We start from the raw sequence: 26,473 nt of genomic DNA, 5'->3' as shown, positions 1-26,473 counted from the left end.
AGGAACAGCCAGGTGCTCCTCTTCTGCAAACAGTGGGGCTTTTTTCACTCGGCAGTTTTGAAATCTGAAGTTGAAGTTGTATACAATTGTTTAAAACAAAATACTATATCTTTCAGAGCACTTATCAAATAGATCTTTCCTAGATACTAATGAACACAAAATAAAATATACACCAAATTTACACGGAGTTCAAATAAACGATACAGCATGCTAATTTAGTTCCTAAGGATGTATAATTTTTCAGCATTAATTAAGAGTTTGTTTGGGAGCACTATGAGGGGCGATTTCTTTTGGAAACATTATTTCCAAAGTAATACCAAAAGTATTCCATCACAGTAAGTGCACAAAGGCAAAAAGTGGAGCATCAGTGGGGGAGCTGTGCTTCAGAGGATGATCATCTCTGCATAAATTTATTTTTAACCTGAAAATTACAAGTAGATGTAACAGTCACCAAGTCGCGTTGGATATTGGAAGCAGATTACAGAATTTAAGCCATTTCATGTCAGGCTCCTTTTCCTTTACTCTCCTGAGCATAAAACAACTCCAGCTACAGACACAATGATGAAATGGCTTTGGAATCTACTAACTCAAAGATATCAGGGAAAAAGGGTCTGTCTCTCTTGCTCACTTAGCAATTCTACAGTTAAAACATGTCTGAATTAGAATATTATACCAGTGAAGCACTCTTTTTTTATGTAAACAGAAAGTTACTCATTTAACATTTCAGGTCAAAAATGCAGAAGTTCTTAGACACAGACAGTCAGCAGATTCTAACACGCTCTCCTTGGCTTAACAGATCACCTGTTTTTTCTTCCTGGGTTTTATCTGCAAGCCTCTTTTGACTTCAGATTTAAATCCAAGTTCCAGAAAAAAAAAGAAAAAAAAAACACCGTGATTGAATTCTGAAAATAGCCACTCTTACAAACACTTCAACCCAAAATGACAAATTCAGAGACAAGTGTTGAACACAGAGGAGTTCTCTGCTCAAGATGGCAAATCACAGTCCCATCCAAGAGTAACTTTGGATACATTTGTCCAGTTGAATGCAACAGAAGTGTTCAGTGGGCAGCCACTTATTTTTATATAAAACCACTGTACAGATATTTTTCTATAATTGAATACTTAAATTTATTTTCTCAAACTTGTGGAAGATGGAAGGAGATTAAAAAGTACCTGTGATCACCCAGTAGTCTCTAGTTGACTCTGAGACATCGAGGTTTGGATATTCCAAAGCTTTAAAACAAAAGTTAAAATTATTTCATAAATATTTCAGAATCTTGCAGATTTTAGGTCCCTGTACAACATCAATAAACAAGATTGATCTATAGCTTTTCTACAGGAGAGTTACATAACTGCTCAACCAAGGAAGAAGATCTAAGGACATAATTTTCAGGATTACTATGTCTCTTCTGTCTGAGAAAGGATGTGAAATGTAAACTGTATAGGTGCTGTTGCACAACACAGAACATATCTTCTGCTGCCAAAATATTTGCTAGTACCCCTTCCATGGGGAAGGCCAAGGACTGCCCACTACTAAAGACAATATATGATATGTATGGCTCCACATTATATACATCTTTGCTGCTTTCTCTACTTGAGTAATCCTCCAGGAATATAGGAGAACTTTCCACAACCGTTCTATGATTTAATCCTCACTTAAGTCAGACCACAATTTAAATCTTAAATATTATTAATTAAAATATACAAATGTCAGTTTCCATTAACCAGAATTCAGTTCCACCTCAACTACAAACAAGATTAACTTGAAACACACTGAAATCATGACAGTAAATACTGTACAATATCTGACTATGCACAGTAACTGCTTATGAGAAGAAATTTCACTCTGTGTCCTGAGCTGCACATTTCCATGACAGACTGTGAGGGCCCTGATGGAGCTGCCAGAGCCTAGGGGGAAATAGCGTGCTCTGAAAGTGACAGAAACATTTCCCTGATAAACTGAAACCACTGCACCACCACATGAATAAGCATAAAACACTTTTCCAAGCAAACATTTTCACAACGCATGCCATCGGTCTGAAGCCACAAATACTACGTGCACATTAAGATCAGCATTTGCTGTGTACCTGCTGTGCTGGGAATAAAACCGAGAACTCCAGAATGAAATATAAGCCATTACTTGTTAAAGAAGCACTTGCTAAAGACTCAGTTGGGTCAGTTCATCAAATCTGAGGACTGGCTGAGAACTGCAACACCACATGAGACTCTTCCTAAATGACAAATGTCTTCTACAGCTGCTGACTATCAAGCACATGCCTGCACTGCCTTCTGCAAGAAGCATCAAGCAGTAAAGTCTGATCTAAACTGAAATCTGCTTGAGCAGAAGAACTCATCACTGGGCATTTTCACCTACAGTCATCTGGTTGCAAATAACTGATACGGACAGATAATGTCTCAAGAATAACATACGTTCTTTCCTTTTCAAATAATTGCATAATCACCAGGGTTAGCTGTGATTTCCACCCTCCTCGCACTGGAGAGGGATCACTTATCCCACTTCACAGGGTAAGTATCTGATGAAGAACAGCATGAGATGATTACTGTCGGGCTGTTTGTAAACAAGATATACCTGCCAAACAGGTAACTTGCATTTTTCCCTGAGCTCACTTTTCAGCAGTCTGGTTCTAGCTCCCAGAATCATAAAGTAAACAAGGACCTTATTAATTTTATCTTAAGCTACAAATCTACTGAGTTGAGTATTTCTGATACTTAATGTCTAATCATTTCAGTGTTTGCAAAATGAAAAATTACCAATTACTCTGGTAACGTTACACCATTATCAATGATTTCGATGGCTACCAGAAGCTTAAGCAGAACTTCAAGGGTATTTGAGCACAGCAGATCAAATTTAGTAAGTATCACACGAAGACACCTACCTAACACTGAGATCAGCTGAAACATGCCCTTACTTAACCAGGCACCGCTGCCATGCGTGAATGTACCTATTAGGTTTATTTCTTCCCACTTCCAGTGAGCACCGATGTCTCTGAGTGCATGGATAACATGTCACTACAGCCAACTTAATAATTAACAGAAATCCACATTATCAAATGTTGCGTGTCTTTATTAGCAATAGAGAAATTAGCAAAGTCAGAGAACATGTACACCATACAGGCTACCCAGATGGACAACTTCATCTAGCTCTTTGTACCTCTGACTCTTCATAATGATGGAAACCCAAGTGAATTATTGACACAACTGACTAAGCTCAGAGATACACCAGTGACTTTCAGAAAACAGGTACACTGGTAGAGATTTGCAACGTAAAAGCCTAGCAGTTGATCTTACAGTATGCATTGAAAAGCACATACTTACACTCTGCAATGGTGAGAGGTGGATAGGTTAGATAGAAACCCACCAGCTCAGCTGACAGCTGATTAAGAAGGTTGCTGGAAATAGTGCCATTTAAAGTTGTGCTTTGATTGTTGACTACATAAAAGAGAGTGACAGCTTGGGAGACTTTGGAGGTATTCAAAATCTGAAAGAGGTAAAGAAATAATGTGTAAAAATAAAAACAGGAAAGAAAAGCACAGAGAGAGCTATTTGAGCAGGCAGAAAAGTTGCCTGAATATTCAGTAAAAATATAGAGCTGGAAGAATTAATGACACTTCATCTCTATTTGAATTTCCAAACAGTAGTTTTCCTATAAATCTTGTATTTATAAGCTTACCTTTGATAAACGAATCTCTCATTTCAGAGGAAAGTGTAAACTAACTGCCATATTGGCTGCCACAGACATTAAGTTGAAATATATCATATTGAAATACACATACACACAAGACAAATAAAAACTGAGAAGCTTGAGCAGTCAGCACTGGCAAAGTGGGCAACACTGTACCTGAACTGTTAGGTTGTTGCTGGTGTTCCAGACCTTTCTTTCAGCATCCTGAAATGCTCTCTGTAACCTTTGCTCCATCGTCTGAACAAATCTGCATGACTGTATATTATCCGTTTGACTCACAAACTGCAACTCTGGAAAAGGAACAATGCATTTGTGTGTGGACAAAATATGCTTAGTTGCATCACCTCTGTAATGTCCGACTGCAAAATGGTCAGAGTACAAATTAAGCAGGTAAAAACAGTGCCACAGAGGATCATTTTATGTCATTTAAGCATTGTACTGATGCATAAAATGGTGAGACCAACACACTGCATACTTACATACTTAAAGCCGGGTGGTGAGTCACACAGAAACAAATTATAGCCTAAAATCTTACAAGCCATTGGCTTTTACAAGATACAATAAATTCTGATTCTCATTCTGTTTGTACTAAGAACTTAATTACTTAATGTAACTGCAAGTACATATGAGTACATAAATACATTAAAACATATAAGAAGTCTCTTTACAACGTAAAGTGTTGTTTTTACAGAGCTGAGGCAGAGATTCAGGAAGGCAGCATTCCTCCTAAACTACCAGCAGTCCTGCTGGCACTGGAGGCATTGTCACCACGGAGGTGAAACCAAGGCACAGGCTGTCTTGTTTTTCTTCTTGTGGTGTTGTACTGGAGACCAGAAACGAAGAAAGACAGCAGAGGGAAGGACAAGTGTCACACCTCTGCACAGGAGCTCCAACAAAACATACTATTGTCAGCCTACACAGGCCATCACTCACCTGTCTTCAGTTGGAAGTGGTATGCAGGAAGAGGCTTCCATGGCATTGCCAGGGCCACAATGGACTGAAGACTCATTACGTGTTGCTTTAAGTCTGCTGTGGCATTGCTAATACCATAGGCAATTAGTCTTTCTATTACAGCAGCTGGTATAAAAACCAGTCTCCCTCGTGTAACGTAATAACCAACTGTGATGTTAGTCGACTGCTCCAGGATTTCCACCTAAAGAGCACAGAGAAACAATTATTATTTTTCTAATTTTGATCATAAATGCAACCACCATTTGATGAGATATCTCATTCCAAATAGAGCTCACTTGCAGGGCTCTTGTATGAATGGGGTCAGCACCACATCTGACATGACATACACAGAATTGCTCAGGGAGCTTGAGTTCCAGCAGCACATCCTCTCATTCGAAGGAGTACCACACTGCCACATCAACTCTCATATCTCCAATCTAGGTCAAGGCTTCATTCACATATAGGTAAAAGAATACGCTCTCTATTTTGAGCAAAATTATTTCTTCTCCTCCCCATCCTTGATGAGTATACTTCATAACAGCTTCAGGCTCAGCACAAAATGCCTAACAGGAGTGGGAACTTGTGTTGCCCAGAACAGTATCTCAGCAACCTGCTCTAACACTCAGCTGCAAAATGTCATGTAATTTAGCTGGAAAGCAATGAACATGTCTCCTTAGTTTATTTTCAACAAAACACGTTCTCTCCTTGCTCTGGATTTTCATCCCTGTGGAACTGACCTTGTCAGGCACTCAATTTTCAATGGGAATAGACTGACGCCCCATTTACTAGCTCTGCTTTTGCAATTGATCAAGACTAAGAACAGCAGCAATTGGCTGGCTGTTAACCAGAGTCAGTCTTAAGCTGCTGGAAAGGAAGAAACTCGTGTTTGTTGCAGTTTCGCAGGAGATACTCAGAAGAAAGTTGCATTTCTCTCTTCAATTTTTTCAAATAAAATGACAAAAGTTTTTGAATGGTCCTTGCTGATTAGAACCCACAGCTTTCCATAAGAAAAGCTCAGTGCTCCTCTCTGAGGCACATCCTGTGTTCAGAGCCATCGCTGAAACACAGAGTTGCAGCCAGGTAGAACTTTTAATCATTCTGATTTGAATTTGCATCAAAAAAAGCAATACTACAATTAAGAAATCATCACGCTCCGAGACCCAAAACCAAGTATACACAACTGCCCATGTGTCACAGCTAATTTAGACATACTAAGCATTACATAAAAGCAAGAAAGCAGCCAGGAGGGATGGTCAGTCCCATCAACCACCACTGGAATACCTGACAACATCTAGCACACCAGCTTCCTTTAACTGTCCACCTCTCCACGAGGATAGCCAGTACTTGTCACTGACACCACCAAACCACCCAGATGCATACAGCCTACAGGCAACACAAATACGTAAATTCGTTTGTAATCAGGTATTAGGAATGAAATGGAATGAGTTACAACTGCTGAGAGGAGGGACAAAGTCACCAGGTGCTACTCAGTAAAAAGAAGGCATCTAAATGGGAATGAACACGCCAAAGCCTGCAGCTTTTAGTAACACCACAGCCACTTACACAAGAGTCACTTCGTTATAAAAGTTTGTTATTTCTCTTCATGCAGGCAAGTCAGGCATGCTCACCTGAGTGCTGACGTTTTGGTTGAAAGCTTGTCTCAGTGCTTGGTTAAGTCCTTTTGTCACACTCTCCTTGAAGGATTTGCTGATCATCATCCTCCTCGTGTTCAGAAACAGAACTGCAAAATGGCAAAAGCTACATGTTAGTTTGAAACGTGAACATGCTACCATTTGCTTTTTCAATTCTTCTGTGTTGGAATAGCCTGGTGAAGAGCACAGAAGCAGCCATCTAGGACTTGCAGCAGCTCCAATGGGAGTATAGAACTGTTGGGGCTCAGCAGTGTTCCCAAGGTCACCACTCTTCTCGTGACAATAACCCACTGCTCCAGAGTGCAGTCAAACCCTCACGACTTCTTTAGCAACAAGACTTTGCAACACTGCCTTTCTGAGTGAGGTACGATGACATTTGATTGCCTGTGGATAGACTGCTGCAGCCTTCCCAGAGGAGAGCTGCTGCTGCACAGGCAGACTCCCATAAAGGATGAGCACTTCATCCCTTTATAGCCACAGTTACACGAAGAAATGAGTTACTCTGCTGCTAAAACTGCTTGTAGTTTCCCAATGGTCTGTACACTTCATCTACTAACGTTTTCAGTGGCTTTTTCTCTTATAAGGCAGTTTTATTGCCACACTGACATATTTTCAGTCACATATCATATTGGTGCTACTTTTATCTTTAGAAATAATTAATGCATTTATTATGCGAGTGATATAAGTACTCAGCAGCCACTAAAAATACAGTATGCCCAAAAACATGTTATTTCATCGTCCCTCGGAATCACATGGGATTGTACACAATCACAGATCCTCCCCCAGTTCTTTGCTTGCATCTTCTAGATGTACACATTTGCTGGTGCTGCCCTATGCCACCATAAGGAGGTCACAAGAAGCTTGGGCAAGGGCTCTCTACAGACATATTTAATTTAGGGCTGTTAAGGAATAGCAGTCCGCAACTCTTAGAGCTATAAGATCTATAGCTATCACTCTTAGAGCTATAAGATGGTGCTCTGTTCATGCAGAGAGCTCCCATTTTGAACCATATAACTTCAAATACCAGAAATTACTTTCAAGTGAATTTTTAATGATAAAACGTTTTAAATGATACAATTAGGTATCCATACGAATACTTAATCCAGCTGTCATAGGCAAGGAGGACAAGAGTTACTTGACTGTCTGCTTCAATGACACAGACCCCTAGCTGGCAAGCAGAAACCAAACCATTGTGATAACATGGCTGTGCCTCCACCAAGGTGCTCTGCTAGATCCCTGCACTGACCAGCTGAACTTCAGCACACCCAGTCTTGTCTCATTTAAAGTGTAAAATCTGAGCTGCACAGTTAGTGCCGTTCCTACCTATCAAGCATACCTACATCTCTCTGGCTCACTAGTGCAGCAGCACAGACCCTCAAAAAATCACCAGTCCCCTACATTCTTAGGCACTTGAGTCCATTTTGCATTCGTCACCAAGTGCCCCTGAACCACGTGAGAAACTTTCAGCAAATTCAGCAGCCCCACGTACCTGTTTTAACCATAAGGTTCCAGGAAAGCCGGCAATCCAGGGGAGGGGCTGCTGTCATGTTAGCAAAAGCTGCTGCTGCTGTTGTTTCTGAAGGAGCAGAAGTGTTTTCCACTCGAGTAGGAGGAAGCCTAGTTGCTTTCGCTGATGCTGTAATAGATGTCAAAGCTGCTGTAATTGTCAGTGCATATGGGGTTGATGTTTTGGTAATTTCTGAGCTCGGGAATTTCTGGCTGTCAGTGACTGTTGTTTTTATCTGCCTTGGCACGTGTGCTGTGGGTGCAGGTGTGGAAGCCATGACGGTGTTACTTTTAGGAGTTACAAACATAGCTGTCACGTCCACAGGTGATGCATCTGTGTTTCTTGTTGCAAAAGGAAGATCTGTATGTGCTCCTACAGAACTGAGAACCGAGGTCAATTTTGTGGCAGTGTTATTTTTAGTTAGTGTCAGCACAGGAGTGTTTAAAGCCATCACAGATGGCAAAGGTGTGTTTTCAGTGCCTAGCGACAAGAAGGAAGAAGCTGGCACTGGTGAAGCTGGAGATGATTTTCCTTCTGAAGTTCCTACCGTAGGTAACGCACCAGAAGACACTCCAGATAACACTGTAATGACAGAATGGGTAAAGTTGGTTGTTGAAAACAAAGCAGAAGTTAGTTGTGTTGGTAATGGATGGACAGAAGTTATGAAGACTGACTGCAGAGCATTGATGGAAGGGGTATGCAAAGGCACGGCCTTGGTGGCTTTATTAGATAGACCAGTGGGATCTAGACTCTGCCTTGCATCCCACTCCTTCACACTTAATGTAGTTGGATTTTTATCACCTATGACCAAATACCGGTTAGCCTCTGGTTTACCAATTAATTCCACATCTCCAGAACCAACGTCTTCTTCCATCACAGAAGTATGTAAGAGAGCTGAGCTAAAAGGCTTGGTTACAGAAACAGCAGGCTCGGTGGGCAGCCTGCTGCGGGCAGCACTGATTTCATAGCTGGCTGACAGAGTTAAGCTGTCAGGGAGCTGAAAAGCCAACGATGGTGTGGCATTCAAGGTTTTTGTCAGTAAAGTCATCTTTCCAGCACCGGTTGTCTGTGATTCTAGAGAGCTGGGAGAAACACCTGCATCATTAACATGGGGAACATGTAAACGGAGCGGTGCTTCATACTGTGTACTGATATTAACGTCCTCAGTGGTGAAAAAATCAGTAATGTTTTCAGCTGATTTTCCATGCTTTTTCTTCAGGCTGACAGGAACTGTAGTAGTAAGGGATGGATACTGGACAGAAGAAGTCTTCAGTGCAAATGCAGCCGTAACAAACTTAGGAAAACTGCTTGACTTTGCTCCAGTGAAAGGTAAACGTAAAACGTTTTGACTAGACACTGCACGTGCGTACTTTGCTGAAGGGGCAAAGAAAAGTGGCTGACTATTTGTTCTCATTTTCTTCTGCAGACCTGAAGCTACTGAATATGGTGAATGAAACTCAGTTGCTGATACAGAGGTACTCGAAGGAACTCCTCTTTCTGCTGTTTTTACTGAATTTATTACCAGAGAAATACTAGTGTCAGCTGAGGACGACAGTGTATTGGTCCACACCGAAGGTGAAACTGTGAGTTTGGGAGAGTTGATTGGAGATATAGTGCTTTCAGAGGCTGCATTTGAAATCCCAGAGAAACCTGAGCCATAACTGTCTCTCACTGTCGTCATGGAAACAAAGGATGGCAGGGTACTCCACGCTGGAGACAGCACAGAGACAAGCTGCTCTGTATCAACTGAATGCAAAGCCTGACCAGAGGTAAAATGAGACTGACTTAAGGTTATCGGTGGTGAATAATCAGCTTGTTGGCTTACAACAGTGGGTACTCCCAAATTTCTATCTTCATCTACAGTTCTGTCCACATCTCCTGCACTAAGAGCTGGAGGATTTGTGGTCACAGTGATACTAGTAGTAGCAGACGTATTCATGATAACAAGCTCAGGATTTGAAAGTCTTGTAATAGCAGCAAAGCCAGGAGTAGTCATTCCTGTTTTCAAAACAGTTCCCAGTATCTTTAATTCTTCGGAGAGTTTACTGACATGGATATCTGGAGAAACTCCAGAAAACTGAGAACCATAAGGCAGAACAAAATCAGGATTCAAGCCCCTGGCCATTTTTGCTGTCACCATTCCTGTCAAAAACCGGTGAGGTGCTCTTGATGAGGGAGAGCCATCAGAATACAGAAGGGTACGTGTAGAAGCAGTAGGCAACAGCACATCATTGGCTTCATAACCTCCAATCGTGAGGTCTTCTGCCAAAGCCTGGTTCAGAAATATCGCTGAGCGTTGTGAAAAAGTCAAAGGGATTTGCAAAATACCCTTGTTGGCCACTGCTGCAGTTGGACTGTTTGCATGTGCTATCTTAGCAGAGGTCTCATTTGTCTCAGTTAGCAAGAGAGACATCATGCTCACTGAAGTGGAGTGTGTTTCATTTCTAAAAAGAAAATCTGTTTCACTTCTAAATGCTGGTACTGGCAGCACTGCATTGTGAGCATGCATTACATCTGGAATAAGTGATTTTGGCAAAAAAAGGGAAGAGACGCTCTCTGTTGAGCTGGAAACCTCAGCTGGGCTCATGGAAGCTAATGACATAAAAGGTGCACTGGTAGAGCCCGTAGTGAAATTAGTAAGTGTTGTGGAAGACTGACGACTCCTCTGAGGCATTTTATCTGGAGTACCCACCTCTGTTTTATTCTGAAAAACTGCTGATGCCAGAGGAGGAACACCATTATTCCTTCCAGTTGACAGTGGGTTAAGTGACTGACTGTTGAGTTTCCCTCCAGTAGAAGATATATTACGCATGCGTTCATTCAGAAACCATAACACACTTCTGGAAGTTACTGGCATGGGAAACTGACGAAATATTTTCGACACATTAGAATATGCAGATAAAAAAGAGGCCCTTTCTGAAGGAAACTCTTTTCCCGCTATATTTGTGAAATGCATTGGAGTTGATCCAGAGAGATTGAAAGACATGGTGCCCATCAACAGCTCAGGACCCTTTCTTTGATTCCCCATTATGGAATTTACATCGCTGACCACACTTAAAGAACTATTTCTGCTTTCACTAACCTGAGAGCTGGTCATATCTGTGTTGAAGGAACTTTCAGCCTCTGCAGACAAAGGTACTTTGAAGGCCAGTACAGCTGATGTAGAAAAATTAATGGTATGAGGTGACTGCATTGCCAATGAAGAGAATGATGGAGATGGAACAGCAGCAAGCATGTCTGGTCCTGATGTGCTTTCTTTTGAAATGGAAGGTGTTTCTAATGGTGTTAGCTGAAATGGCACAGCTGTACTCAAATGTGTCACTGATGGTATAGTGGACAATACGGCAAACATACCAAGTTGAGGCAAACCTAATTCCCCAGCTGTTTCATCTGTATCTTGAGATGACAACCTTAGAGGTGACTCAGCAGAAACTTCAGCAGGTTCCTGGGATGCACTATTTCCACTGCCTTGATAAAGGGTGGGCGACAGGTTTGTTTGATCCAAAGTTCTTGCACGTGTGCCAGTCAGTGCTGTTTTTATCATCTGAAGCAAGTTTGCATTCTCCAAAGTCTGTCCCATAGAAATATCAGCTACTGAGGAAGTCTTAGTTTCCATGGAAGGCCGTGTTGGTAACAGCATAGTTCTCCAGTTAGGAAAAGATTCTATAGAAGGAGCAATGTTGACAAGCTGTTGCCTGATACCTGTAAAATAATGAAGAAAATGGATATGCAGTTCTGCAAAAGTAAAAGTTGTTAACTGACTGCAAGAAATCACAGCACAAAATCCATTATGTTTACTAAAAGTACTGATTTTTGCATTCAAAGACAAACGTCTGAAGAAAGTAAAATAAATAAACAGTGAAAGCTTCAAAGTAACAGATTATAAACTCATCAAATTGCTTCATCTGACAGAAGACAAGCTTTCCATAGTACTGGAATAGCACTATTCCAAAATACTTATTTTAAGCAGGATGGTTCAACAAGCTAAACAAAACCTCCTTAAGTTTGGGGCGATTTTTGAGTTTATTATCAGCCACCCTGAGTCAAAATATGTGAAAAGATGGGCTCAAAGCACAGTAGAAATGGAATGGATTTTGACAATCAAGCTTCACTGATTTAGCGTGTCATCCATTATGGGAACAGAGTCAGCATTGGCTGGATTCCTGTAGGATGCATCTGGAGGTGCTCATCTTGCCAGTTCTAATAATGCATGTAATTATAAACACAAAAGGAAGAAAATAAAACATGGATGAACATGAGAAAACGAGGGGGGGGGGAAGATCCTAAACAATATTAGGAAATGAAGCTCCTTTTTCGATCCGTGCAGATGTACAAGACATTGCAAACATCAGTTTGTTCCATATTCAGTGCCATAATGTCCCTAGTCTTTGTTTTCTCAAAATGATTATAGTTCTTCCAATATCACAGCTTGAGAAATCTCTCATTCTTACTAATTTAAAGATGAAGATTCAATCAAGAGTAAAATTTCTGTTATTTTTATTCCCTTCTCCCTCAGCCGAGATAAGTGATCAAAACACAGCAGTGGCACTTACTCCTGCACCAAGCTATGTCCACTCACACAGTTGAGCAGAGGCACAATACAAAGCCAGTTCCTGCCCTCCAGCTGCAGCACGCAGATGCAGGGTGCCAAACTCCTCCAGACCTAAATGGATAATCCTGGCATAACGGCATGGAAGAGTAAACAGGGACACACCTTGAAACATGAGGTTATGAAACAGGCCTGACTTCAGTTCCAGCCACCAACAAAACGAGTTAACAAAGCCAACAGAATCAGAGGGGATAACCCCATGCAAATTGCAGCCAGCAGCAGAGCACCTTAGAAGAAGAAAATAGGTCACTGTCATTCAGTCAAAGGTGAGTTTCTTTCTTGTGCTACATCACTCATCATCCGTATGAGCAAGTGAATAAAATGGATTCAAACAGACATCGGAAATTAAAAACTAAATTATGTGCTTTTCAAAATCAAGCTCTAGGCAAGCTGCAGTTTGAATTTCTGAGAAGTCATCTCAGCCAATGAAGTCATTATCAGATCTGTTACATCCCAAACTGCCTTGTTTCATCCCCAGACTGAAAGGCTGCACTGAAATGAAACACAAAGTCTTCACAGAGGACTTATCTACCACTTAGCAAATGCGAGTCCTACAGGAAAATTAAACCAGCCAGTGTTTTTGTGCTTTCTGAAACAGCAGAGTCTGTCAGCATCAACCCCAACAGCATCCACAGCATTCCTCACATATTCCTTCACACTTTGGTTTAATGAGAACAATTAAGAGCAGAGACACTATAAACCTGAAAAAGTCTTGAACTGATGGTTATCATACTTTGGTAAGGAAAAAAGGAAAGCATGAAGAGCAAAGAAAATAAAACACCAAATAAAAATGCCCTTTAACCACCATTTGATCGTAGTCCTTCCATTCTTAATTCTTCCATCCCCACAGCAACTGGCAGCTTTTCTGTTTATTAAAGCTTTTGACTAATTGGAGATTTAAAAACAAATAATAACATTCTGCAATGAAATAAAATGCTGGCTTCCCCCTGCTACGAATTTTACTTGATTCTACTTTTATAAAAATAAAATGGAAATATTTTATGTAGAAATATACTTTCTAAACTTCTATCATGAGTTCAGCACCTTGGTCATGACTGACACAGCCACACAGAAGCCAAATGGGTCTTTCTCATTACACGGAGTTTATTCTGAAGTACATATTCTTGTAGGTAGGATGATATCAACAATAAACTCTTACCAAACAGTGTGAAAACCAAGACTGTATCACAGAGAAAAGGCAGGCAAGGGAAGGTAATGCACTTTCACATCAACCAATAACTGAAAATACTCCACGAGGAGAAAAAATAAACCAACAGGAAAGCTGCAACGAGAAAACCATTTCACGAGCTTTGTGAACAGCATCACTGCATACCCAATTCCAGCAGCTGCTTCTCACATCTCAGGATTAGCTCTATTTCTTTCACTCCAGGCTACTGACTAACCACCGCCTCCAATAACCCTAAAGCCCATTTAGCAGTAACCTTATTATAGTTATCATTGATTAGTGATATTTCTGTTTACAAGAATGAGAAGCTCCTACACTTGGCCACAGCAGGAACTTAAATAATGATCCAGTTTAGAGACCATCACAGCTCTACCGCTTCCAAGCCCCCTAAAGAGGCAATAGGGGCCAGGAAAAAGCATGGAGATTGAAAGCAGGAAGGCCAGCATTCAAGAGTTCTCCTTCAGCCCCCTTTTGCTAAGATAACAGGGAGAGCAATGAGGAAGGTCATTAATGTAGACACCATGTACATGTCCCAAAGATGAAGGTGATGCATGCATCAAACTAACATACAACAGTAAAAACATATGAAGTTATACTCCTATGGAGTAAGAAGTCTCCATTATCACCCAATTTCTGCCCGTGACACACCACGCTGCACACCATTCTCCATATAGAAAAAATAACAACCCAACACTTCAGGCTTCACAATAAATAACAAAAACATTGGGACACAAACTATACAATCATCGCAGCTGCTCACTCCACAGTCTTCTCTGTCAGGAAGGCTTGTGCACGTTCCCCTCAACCACACACAGTTTTCCCTTTGGGCATTACAGTACACCCACTGGCAGCAAATCCGTGTATCAAAGGCAGCCTCTTACCTATGGACTGCATTGAAAATGCACTCCCCTCCCTCCCTGCTTGACAGCCTAAGCACAAGCTGTGTAGTGCTTGGGAGAGCAGCAACCAGCCTGCAAGTACTTCACTGCTGTCACCACTTTCGCCTCGGGAGCTGACAGACGGACGCGACTCGTAGCAAGTGCCAGCCTTGCCAAGGGGCAAAATGCATCCCCATCGTGACATGCAGCTCTGCTGCCATGCTTCAGTCCTGTCCAGCAGCAGGGACAGGATAGTAGGATGAGACAATAAATGATCCGTAGTTAAACTGCACCTTCCTGTAGGCGAGGAAACAATTGTGCCACCAGCCAGTCTCCTTATCTGTTTGTTCATAAATACACATCTAAACAACCTTCTGGAAAGAAAATGCATTTATTTGGGGAAGTCTAAGAGACAGCACTAGCATCAGCATAATAAATGATTTCATGAACCAGGCAGCAAATCTGATCTGCTGTGGGATCAACCCTGTGGGAGCGAGGCAGATGAGGGCAGGAAAAGCACTTTGTTTTTCACTGGTAGCTACCAGTGTACCACAGATATATGCAGCAAAGAGCTATTTTCTTAAGCAAGCATGCCCTTAACAAAGCTTAGAAAATTTTACCCTGCTTCAGAAATGAAATACAAGACCAGACCAAGGGTACTAAAAGAATCCCTGCTAAAAGCCCTTCACTTCATCCTTTTAACAAAGCAAAAGAAAAAAATATATATCTCCAGAACTTTTTCAAAGAACAACAGTGCTTTCAAAAGGTTGAACTGTACACCAAATTACATAATAAGATGCACTCTGACAGGTTCGTTGGGTAATAGTGTTTGGCTCAAGGGAGCATTCATCTTCCTGCTCACCAAACCAGACACACCTCCAAGGGAATCTTCCTCTGCACGTCACAAGTGAAGAGATAACCCACGCTCAGAGCAGAGCCCTCTGGATCACATGCAGCAGTGTGCAACCCGAATGCATGATACCAGGTCCCCATGACAAAAACAGCTCAACATCAACTGATTTCTTCCATTTTAGAAGCTGGGATTTGCAGTTAACTTCATAATTCAGACCAGTTAATCCTCTCTAAGGAAAGAGCCTTGAAGATGCCACAAAAACAGAATCAGTACAAGCAAAGAGGTGTCCACAACATCTTTTCCTACTCTTAAGCTGTTCCCACTGCCTGTGGCCTCTGACAGTAACCAAGGATGATGAGGAGGCACAGAGCAGGAAATAAATGGCCCTACTGCCACCTTAGCAATCCTTGGATTAAGTAACAGTTCTGCTCACTCTCAGCTAAGTGTAAAGATCACCCAGCTTTTGAAGAAGGGTAAAAAACATCTTTCTCTAAAAATCAAATAAAAACGCAACACAGTATTCACAACAGAATAAGCAATCAAGCAGTCAAGCTTCAAATTCTATTCCCTCCTCAGAGTTCATACTAAATAACCAGTGATCCCATGCTGCTCCTCAGTGCAATTTCTGAATCAAAGATACCAAAAATTGATTACTCGGCCCCAGAAGACACAAGGATTAAAACAGTAAACATCCAAGAACCATGACCACAAAAAAGCTAATAGACAAACAGCGAGCCAAACAGTGGCACGTGCTTCTTTGGAGGGAAATCCTCTTTGCATGAATGAGGCTACAAATACAAGCTCTTGCAAAGGAAGAACCCACATAATCTGATGTTTTTTTTTTGTTTTGTGTTTTATTTTTTAAGATTAGAAAAAATCTCTTCCTGAGCTGGCTTGAAAGCTCAAAACAGTTCAGAAAGCTGCTTTTTGAGGCTTTGGATCTCCCACCTTCTCCACTTCCAAGGACGGAGGGCCCTATATACATCCTTTCCATACGTTCCTACTTATGCATCAACTTTTCAGACAATCCTTGAAATTATAAAATCTTATTCAATTTTGGTTTGATATTGCCATTCGATTCCTATCTTTTTACAAACCCAGTGAGGGCCCCTCTCTACAGAATAGAGAAATCCTTTCTGTGAAGGAAAGCTCTGATTCCAGGAAGCTGTCAGAAAGCTCCGCAGGGTCACACAGGGGCAGACCCCAAACTCCTCTGACCAACACATCAACCTGCTGCAGTAGCTGTTGAACATCAACTACAATATAAGTTACCATTAAAAAATATCTTAATGAACCATGCGTATCAATTATGCTATTCATTTTTAAGCTCCGTGCTTGCTGTATAGAAAATGAGGATTTGACTTGCACTAGAAAGTACTGTGCATATGTCTAAAAATGATTTTCACTTTTTGTGACAATCACTGTGCTTTGCACAGCTCGTTTGCCTTTACTTTCAGGAGCTGCTGCTTTTTTGCTGCAAGAAAGTGTCAATAGCTCAAGTTTACAGCAATACGTCAGCTTCTCCACATTCCCATCCCTTGGAAATCACTGCAAACACTACCTGGCATGACACCATTACTGCTAGTAATAAAAATCAGCCATCCCTGTCAACAGACTAAATGAGATAAAAATATAAAGGGGGAATCCAGTCGCCAGTGGTAAGAAGGTTAAATGCCTACCAAGCCCAGGCTTACTTCACACAGCACAAATTCAAATCTAGAAGAAAAGTTACATGAATGCAAATACATTAGATTTGCTTTTACACATGAAAAATAAATGGTAGCTTCAATAGGCTGTAGGAAACCTCAGAATGTTGGATAAACCCCTCAGGTCGTAGCCCAGCTCGAGGCTTCAGTACTAGCAGTGCAAATTCAAATGAATATTCCTGCTCCCTGAACACCAGCACAATCTGTATGACAAACTCAGCCCTAAAGAACAAACATTTGCGTTGTACAAGCAATAGCAAACTGAAGAGCAATGCTGGAAAAGCAGTATAACTAGACCTATATAAACCTGTCCTAAGCACAGGAGTACAACACGAATCTGCACTCACAGCTCAGCTTTTGACCACTGGCTCACATCAGCTGCCAAGAAGCAAAAAGTGTCATTTTTAATTAGTGATATGGTATTAAAAAGTTGATTCTTCTCCCTCAGATGAAAGCACTGGCATTTTCTGTCCCTAGTTAGGCAACAGCAGCTTTGCTGCTAAGTAAGCAAACTGGCAGCAGTCCTAAAAATCATACAAAAAAAAAAGTAGCATCACTACTACAGTCACAATTGTTTTTTGAGTAACAGCTGAAGTCACTTAATTGTGAAATCAGCATATAGTTAAACATTTCACAAGTGAGCAGCTGGTTTCTTAAAAAATAACCTGGAACAAAGAGCATTATTAGAAAGAGCAAATACCACTGCTGCTTCTATATGGTGTTTGAAAAGTGCTGCCCAAGTTAGCAGACCTAATTCAAAACCCCACTTAAAAATAGAAATAGAATAGGATATGATCCAAACATTCTTTCTGAAAAGTTAAAAGACAAATAAAATACATCTCCTCCTCTACACGCTTTGGCTTGGTTGGCTGTCTACTGCTGTTCAGGAGAGATAAAGCATCACAGAATCCTTTGGGCTGGACGGGATCTTTAAAAGTCATCTAAGTCCAATTCCTCTGCAATGAACTAGGACACCACACCTATGGCTTGATCAGGTGCTCAGAGCACTTGCGCTCTGCCACACCACACCTTATAAGAGAGTGAAAAGGGGTCTGGCAGATAAGCAACAAGAAACCACCTTGGATCCACAGGCTAAATCCATTTTACTCATTTCCAGCCTAACGTAAAATCAGACTAGAAAGAGTCTGACTCTGTGACCCACTTTGGATAAGGTCATGGTGTTTCTTTTCACTTGCCCGCTGTCATTTTGCTAAAATTCCCTGAGACTTTGTTGCTCTAAAAATTTCTGGAATATTATTATTAATTAATATTACTAATATTATTAATACTAAAATCAGCCTCCAGCCAATCCAGACCCTAATTCCTTTCCAACTGCTCAGTTAATCTTGAAAGACACGCGTGGTCGCTTCTAACAAGGAGGGAAAGATGATGCACGACTCAGGGTTTTCATTTGTGCATGCACTATGCAAACATTCTCCATTTGAGTAAGTATAACTGAATACTCCTGTTATAAAGCTGCTGGGTTAAGCAGGATTTTAGGTGCTTTACTGCTACATTCAATCTGTCAAACACAATGCAGTTAAATGCATTTAAGATGCATTTAAGAAGCTTTTTCACTAACTAACGTTGCTCCACATGAAAGCATGGCAGGGAAAAGACAGCAGGGCCAGGCAAACAGCACACCAAGCACAGTCCCTGAAGGTGGTAGGAGCACTCCCCCAGCCCCACATGGAGACCCCAATGCCATCCCTGGTTGCAGGCAGGTGCCATTTGGAGTCCCTTGACATGAAAACAAACGTTTTACTTGCAAGAAAGGGCAGAAATTAGATTACGCATTCCAGCTACAGTCTAAAGGTTTGCTTTGTTGACTTCCACATTAATCTCATTTCCATGGTTTTACTGATTTGAATCTTAAATAAAGGCAAATAACTCACTTCATCCTTCACCGACGATTCCTTCTCCCATTAACAGGTGAGATACAAACTAGTGCAAAGGACATATCCAGAATTCCAATTAAAAATCTCAATGATAACTTTTCTGCACAAATCAAATATTAATCACAGGAACCGTGGCTTCAAAGTGATAAATACGCCTCTGTTACATTTTGTTCTGCAAAGCAACAGACACTATACTCCTTATCTGAAAGCTCCCTTTATTGCAGCAATTATTTAAACCTCCTCTGTCTAGACGTATTAAAGTGGTGACAATAACAAAAATACATTTCAACAACAGAGTGTGGCATATTACATAACATAATAGCATCAATCACGGAATCTCAATTTGCAAATATTACAATGAGGCTGCATCGTTATGAAAGATGATAGTGGGTTCTCAAGTGCAAAGCTCACCTTCAGGCTAAAAAAAATTAATATTACACATTTATCCTGAGTATAAAATAAAAGTTGTAGAATAGCAGTGGATTAACAGGAGAGCCTGTGCTACAGGATGAGCCAGCACATGTTCAAAGCCTGCCTCCCTGCGTGTGATTAGTGGTTTTCTAATATAAAAGCACTGATTTCTTCTCATCCTAGTAAGGTTTCGCACAGCAGGTGATGGGAAAAATAGGACTTGATCCAAGCTGTCAATTCGATTACTTCACGCATAAAGACTTATCCTTCTGACCTGACAATGTTTCAAACCTGCTCTGCACAGCTGCAGGAACAGCAAGGCACAGACGGCTCAGACTGCTGCACTGCAGACTGGTGCCTGCTTCAGCAGTGCCCTACATCTCAGAGCAGGACAGCCAGTGCCAGGACCTGGAGGTTCAACATTTTCAGACTTGACTTAGGTACTCTCTAGTTTTAAGCAGCTCACGGTAGAGGCTGATTTTTAGGAACTGAACTGTAATCCCTTGAAATTCTGTAATACACCCTGAAAGTATTAAAGTCTCAATGAATACTCAGAGATGACAATCTATCCAGTCAGATCAGGTGTAAAAGTGAAGGAAAGAGGTACAAGGATACCACTAGAAACAAGTAACTGGTAACACAATGTACTGTACCTATGCAACTAACCTTGGCTGAAAAACAAACAAACATGGCTTCAAAGTTGTGAAACGCGGTGTGTAGACACAGCACCGGGCAGGTTGCAGACAGGTTAAGATGGGGACACTGCACTCTTGCTCAGGAAATCTACTGTACCAAGAAAGAGCAGCATAACAGATGCACTGTGATTACTGCAACTGTCAACATCGCACAGTCTTTGCAATCTCTTGGCACTGCCACATGAAAAAAGAAATCTCTAGGAACTTTATTTAATTGTAGATGCACATTAGTCATGCTGTTACACCGCGCTTGGCATCACACAAACTGCCTAGAGACATGCATTTCAGTACTTTGAGAAATATGTCATAACCAGCTAAGTGAAAACAACACTTGGGAGGCCACTGATACCATCCAGTGGGTCCCTCCAGTTAGAAGGAGGGCTCTAAGGCTTGGAAATGTTAGCATTACCTCTCAGGAAAGACTGGTTAAGTTCTGTGCTGTGCTGATTTAACCTCCACATCAACCCACATTTTCTGGGGATTCAGAGAAAAACAGTCACTGGTGATTTAGTTATGTCTTCCCTTGCACAGTCAGCTTTTAGCTTTTGCCAGCCTTCTTCTAAGAAAATGGGGCCTCTCAAAACATACGTAAATAAATGCTCAGGTAAGCTTTGTGCTGAAGCCAAGAATAGCATCACCCTCTATTTACAAGATGCAATAAAAAAAATAACCAGACAACAAAAAACAAAAAAAATGCACACCATTTAGACAATATCCTGAAGATAATACCATTCTCTTAGAAGCAAAAGCAGGGGAAGCAGATATCCAGGCCTGCTTAGCCAGACCTCGATACCTAGGTTATCATGACAGATAACTTTGTGCGAGCTACGAGGGCGGGCATTAGAATGTATTATACACACACGCACAAAATTGCTGAGGACAACTGAAATATAACACCTTCAACAACTGGATGAGTCATAAAGCACCATCAAAAAGTTTCTAATTACAACACCGAATATCTACTCACCCTGAGTACCACATTTATTATGAATACAAATTTTAAGTCACTTACTCAAATGCTGCTCTCCTGTGGCACAGCAAACACCCCTCTTTACCACACTCTGTCTCAGAAGCATCTCCCACCACTCTTGGTGCCATTGCCTGCTAAACAAGCTGCAGCTGAGACCAAAGCTCTCAGAGGCACCACTTGCTGGGGTGGGCAGGTCCCACAAGCAGCCTGTCCCCACCAAACCCACCTTAGGAGGGGCATTTCCCTACAGGAGCAAGCTCCAGTGAATTATGTACTCCATCAGCATTTCTTCCATGTTTCTGACACGTGTAGCAACCAGCATGGAGAACAGAAAGACAACGCCCTGTGATACGTTAAGCTAAAGCTGTCCAGTGCCTCCAAGTCAGAAATGTTATGATTTATTTATTTAGGGCAACATTTACAAACTTTGCTGGAGTAACTTCCAGATTCAGCCACCAAAACAGGAGACCTGATTTTCAGAGCTCTTTACCCGCAGCTGATGACACAGCAGCCTGGGGTTAGCCAACACTTGAATGGTAAGCCATTTCGACAAAGATAACCAAATGTGGGATTTGCATTACAAAATTGTGACCCAGAATATGTGCACTTCAGCTGTCTGGCCTATAGTGTATTTGTTGAACACTAATTAATTTTGATGAAAATAAAAATATAAACAGAGGGGTGAGCCCAGAATGAAGAATAATATATTCCTCTGAGATTTCCTCTCTACAATGAGGTTACTAAATAGTAATTTAAAATCGTATGTGTGTGCATAACATTAAGGATTTGTTTGTCACCTTGTTCTCCAGTTTTTGAAGCACATAAATGCATTAACATGGTATCCTCAGAGCTCAGGATTTTTCCTGAGGATTCTGGTGGTTTTACGAGTGGTTTTTGTTCCTCCCATCAGCTTCACAAAAGCCAGATGCAAATCCTAGTTACTACCGAGGGGGCTGAAGCCCTCTGATGCATCAGAGAAAGAGCAGCCCAACCAAGGAAGGTGCCACCATGCTTTGGAGACAACTGGCTTCTTCCTTCAGTATCTGAACATCGACAGGAAAAAAAAGCAAATTGTTTTAGACCATCTCAACTCACTCAAGCTGATCTTGGTACCCTCAAACATGACACACATTTTAGAAGCACAGGGACGACAATTATGCATGCATATCTGTTCTATCAAAAAACAACAATAAACAAACAAAAACCATGAGGTTCAGTTGGCAAGCTACTCATTAGCTGAGTGCCTGAAAATAACTTTAAACTCCTAGTAAGTCCTTGGCATTTACAAGCAGCCATGGACAAAGTAATCACTATTCACATGCAGAGTATGGACATCTGCCCTCTGTCATCCTGCCTTTTCAATAATATTAAAACAGTAATAATACAGGCCTAAAAGGTGCTAAAGCAAGCAAAAGCAAATGCAGCACGATTCCAAATTAGCTTTTTTAATAGTTCAATTAAATAAACAGCTGTCAATTATTTAATGTATCAGAAGCGTTTTGATACAAAAAGCAGCAAGTATTTCAGATGCAAGTTTTCTTCAGGTATCCTTACAGACTCAATAAGGTGAAGGTAATAGTATGAATGTTTAGTTAGATATATTCTTTTGTGTTAATGTGAAACACTCGTATGAAGGCTGACTGACGTACTCAGCACCTCTGTTTTGGGTCAACCTGAAGCAAAATGCCATTTTCCTAGTGTGAAAAGACTAAATGCAAGACCTATTGCTTTTCTAAACCCCAGTGTCTGAGTGGAGAGCTGTATTTTGCTGCAAATGGTATTTACTGAAGTCATACATGGGATTGTCACTCCTGTACAATTCCACCTGCTGCATCAAGAAGATGGAAGAGGTCCCAGCCATGGAATAAGCACGCTGTGCACCAGAGATAACCACAGCCAGACTCCCCAAGCACCCTGCCTCTACAGCACTTGGCACACACAACCAAATTGTTTCTCAAGTTTAGTCTACAGTGACGTGCTAAACACGGTAGTGAATTAACAAAAAAAATGATAAAATATACTAAATATCATTAATGGGGCAAGATAGAGTTAACATACTAATAGGTTAATTCCCTAATTCGTCGTTAAATGTGAAGGGTTTGAGCATAATCCTTCCAAATAAACTGAAATGAGCCAGACTGTGTTAAACTAATGAACATAGCCACTGCTGGAGCCACTAATAAATAGAGCCACACAACCCAAAAGACATTTCCTACGTATCACCACTTACCTACCACGTAGCATATTGCAGCAGGCGTGGCTGCAGCATTAAAGCACACCTAATGCCAGCATGCTTACCACTGCCTTGGGTTAACGGGAGTGCCAACCACGAGCCACGCTCATTCAATGCAACATGAAGGAGCCCAACCCTTGATTACATCTAAATAGATTCACAGAAGACCCATTCCATATTTCTACATCTAATCTCTCTGGCTTGGATACTCAGTTCTCATACTAGTTGTTACAAAAATGCAAGCTAACTGAACAGATGCATTTGCACAGCATAAATAAAGCAGTTTATACTCCAAATGGGGAGAGAACACAAGTATTTTCCTAAGTCAGACACAGAACAAAGTCACTGCATTTCCAGTGAGACTGAGAGCAACCTTTCCTTGATGCAGAGGGGCAGGACTTTACAAAGTGATCATCCAAAGCTCATGTAACAGCACTGATCCCCAGCGGCTGCATATTAAAATATCACAGCGCTGAAGACAGGGCATAAACATTTTCCTGCTTCCTTCAAATTCCAGCAGATAAAGAAATTGCTTTCAGGTTCTTAATACTCAAGAGAAAAGGGTTACACCTGGAAAACAAACACGATGCGCCTTCCTCAGACTGCAGAGCACACAGCAGCTTGTATCAGCCCCACTCTTCAGCTTGAATTTTGAGACTGCAGTGGGTCCTGAGCTGGATTAAGCAGCAATGGGCAAAACTGCTGACTGTGTAGCACAACTGTGGTAACTGCCCTGCAGGTCAATTCCAGCACATACTTCTCTAATTGAACAAGGTAATTATTTTACCCAGAACCAGGAGAGAGAAAAAATAAAACCAGGACAAGGCAAGAGGCATGCGTGCATCCCAAGCTCTCTAAACCTCCCCCCCCCAAAAAAGAGCACAGATGCTTTTTCACACAGCAGAGCATCCCTCTAGCAATTGGCTCTCTTTAAATTTCGCCCAGGGTTTAACAGAGTTTACGCTGTTTTCCTTTGGTGTGTTCTTACCCATCTGTTCCCCAGTGCAGATTTTGATTAGTGTGAAAACCAATACTGTGGCAGGAGTGAAATAGCAGCCAGGCGATTTGTATGGCTCTGGAGCTGAGCTCTCTGCTTTTCTTTCCTTCCATCCCTAGCTAAGCAATACAGCCCCTGTACAAAACAACAGCTCTCTCTTCACAGCATGCACTTCATGCTGCAGTGACTATTTTTCTCCTGCTAGTTCATGCTACAAAACCAATTTCTCCTCCAGGACAGATAATTTTCCAGCCTGAAATGCTACGTATGTTCCCAAAGCACCAGTGTGAGCCCTTTAGGGATCTGCCAGATTGGCCAAAAATCTATGGATCTCACTCCCAGCAGGCATTAATCAGTCTGGAGCCTGAAGTAAAAGAGAGGAAAATCACATCACACTCATAAAATTTACCTTAATACCAGAGCTGGACTATGCAATCTGCTGCCTTAAATCTAACAGGAAATTTCACATTTACTAAAAACAGGTCCTGGGTACCCGAGGGGACACAGTTCCTCCCAGGTCATTACTGCTATCACCCCAAAGATGGGGCAGGCATGGGCAAGTGGCATTGCAACCTTGAAACCAGCATCTGCAGATCACAGCATCTCAGCTCTTGATTAATAGCCCTGCCCCTCTAGGCACTTAGAAGGTCAAGTTACATTTATATTTATAACCTCCCAGCCCTTGTTTACTTGCTTAAAATCCAAACACATTCTTTGGAGCCCTGTTTTCTTCAGAGCAACAACAATCTCTGTTAGTGAAGTGTCCAGCACAACAGGACCCACACCTGTCAGATGGGTGGCAGAGGATGCATCACCGTGTATTAGTGATAAAATGTACTCTTACCATACATTTTTTCCCCCAATAAAAGTGTAATTCCTTTGAAAACTACTTCAAAATAAAATGTAATGCACATTTCTTGCATAGACAGTCAAAAGAAGAAATAAATAACAACTACAGTTTGGTACTTTTCTTTCCAGTTTACCAAGCATAACAACATGCTGATTCCTTAGGCAGAGGTAGGGTTGTTTTCCCATCATCACTGATATATCTGCAAGATTCCTTAGCAATTTATTGGGACTAAAACATTACCTGCCATTAATATTGCCAAGACAATATGAGACAGCAGCAAATACATCAGAATCGAGGAAAACTCATTTTGTGCACTGACTGATCATTGTCCACATGCAAAGACATAAGCACATTGCTCTGCTGAGCAGCAATGTGTGCTGACAGTATTTTTCACTTTTGTTCTCCTCAAAAGCTCAAGGACAAATGAATCCACAAAACTGATGCAAGGCAGTTACACCAATCTGAGCTGTTAGCATCACAACATCATCCCCTCTGCCTTTTACTGCCTCAGCACTACTCTGCAGAGTGGCACTCACTGTGTTTTAATGCAGTGCCAGCTATAGCTTTCACCAGAAACAATACTACTTATTGGAAGAAATAATGGGAAATTTGAATCCACATTTCAGCCAGGCAACACGAAGCTCTCTGTCATGGCATTAAACGTACTGCTAAGGAGATGGTACAATGAAAGCTTAATTGTTTAAGTAAACAAAACCCTGTTTCATACTTCCAGATGTTATTTCTTTACCTTCTAAAACAAAACTAGTGGTCATGTGAAAAAATAAAAACTTGAGAAGTCACATCTGAGATGAAAGGGGGACCTGACTCGCAGAAGTATGCATCTGTTATGCCCTGGCTGGTAGCTACGCAGGGCACATCTCTTATCCTTAATCCAAGGGGAGAGAACTAAAAGCCAGGAAATCTCTTTAACAGTAACATACTGGAGTTCAACTCTGATCCACCTACAGAAGGGCCACATGAGAGCTGTGGATCTCACCTCTTTTAAGGGCTCCAGTCTGCTCCAAAAGCTCCACCAAAGCCTTGTCCCTCAGCAGCTGCATCTCACATTTCCACTTAATGGTTGCAGATCACAAATGTTTTCTGAGGAAGGCGAAGAAGTTCAAGATCTGTAAGGCCAATAAATGCTCACTGCATTTCTCCACCAAACCCAGAGAACGCACAGGTCCCATTCACAAGACCACCAGCTCTCCACAATGTGCATTTGTAGAAGGCAGAAAGGAAAACCAAGGCTTCTTAGGGGCACGGGAGATCAGTGCTTATTTGTGCATGTCCTCAACACATACCCTTTTCCCGTGGGCTGACCCTTAAACACAGACCAATTTACACAGTGCTGCCGTGGCTGGGAAGGCTGCT

The 26,473-nt window shown here is 41.4% G+C and overlaps 1 protein-coding gene across 1 annotated transcript in view; it reads right to left on the bottom strand.

Moving 5' to 3' along the window:
• The window catches only part of KIAA1549L (KIAA1549 like), a 70,852-nt gene extending 44,692 nt beyond the window's left edge, over window positions 1–26,160 (bottom strand). The window contains exons 1-8 of the mRNA XM_065755623.1: window positions 26,097–26,160; window positions 11,168–11,515; window positions 7,796–8,395; window positions 6,283–6,395; window positions 4,637–4,856; window positions 3,860–3,993; window positions 3,337–3,499; window positions 1,174–1,233 (exon numbers count right to left, since the gene is read on the bottom strand). Coding sequence (XP_065611695.1) covers window positions 1,174–1,233; window positions 3,337–3,499; window positions 3,860–3,993; window positions 4,637–4,856; window positions 6,283–6,395; window positions 7,796–8,395; window positions 11,168–11,515; window positions 26,097–26,160 — 1,702 coding nt within the window. The remainder of the gene's footprint in view (window positions 1–1,173; window positions 1,234–3,336; window positions 3,500–3,859; window positions 3,994–4,636; window positions 4,857–6,282; window positions 6,396–7,795; window positions 8,396–11,167; window positions 11,516–26,096) is intronic.
• Between the last annotated feature and the right edge of the window lie 313 nt (window positions 26,161–26,473).

The sequence above is a fragment of the Cyrtonyx montezumae genome, unplaced genomic scaffold (genome assembly GCF_038088225.1).
Source record: "Cyrtonyx montezumae isolate F1298 unplaced genomic scaffold, pur_monq_1.0 scaffold_10, whole genome shotgun sequence".
Lineage (NCBI taxonomy): Eukaryota > Metazoa > Chordata > Aves > Galliformes > Odontophoridae > Cyrtonyx > Cyrtonyx montezumae.
Note: the sequence above shows the minus strand (reverse complement) of the source record. Positions and strands in the feature narration are given on the sequence as shown.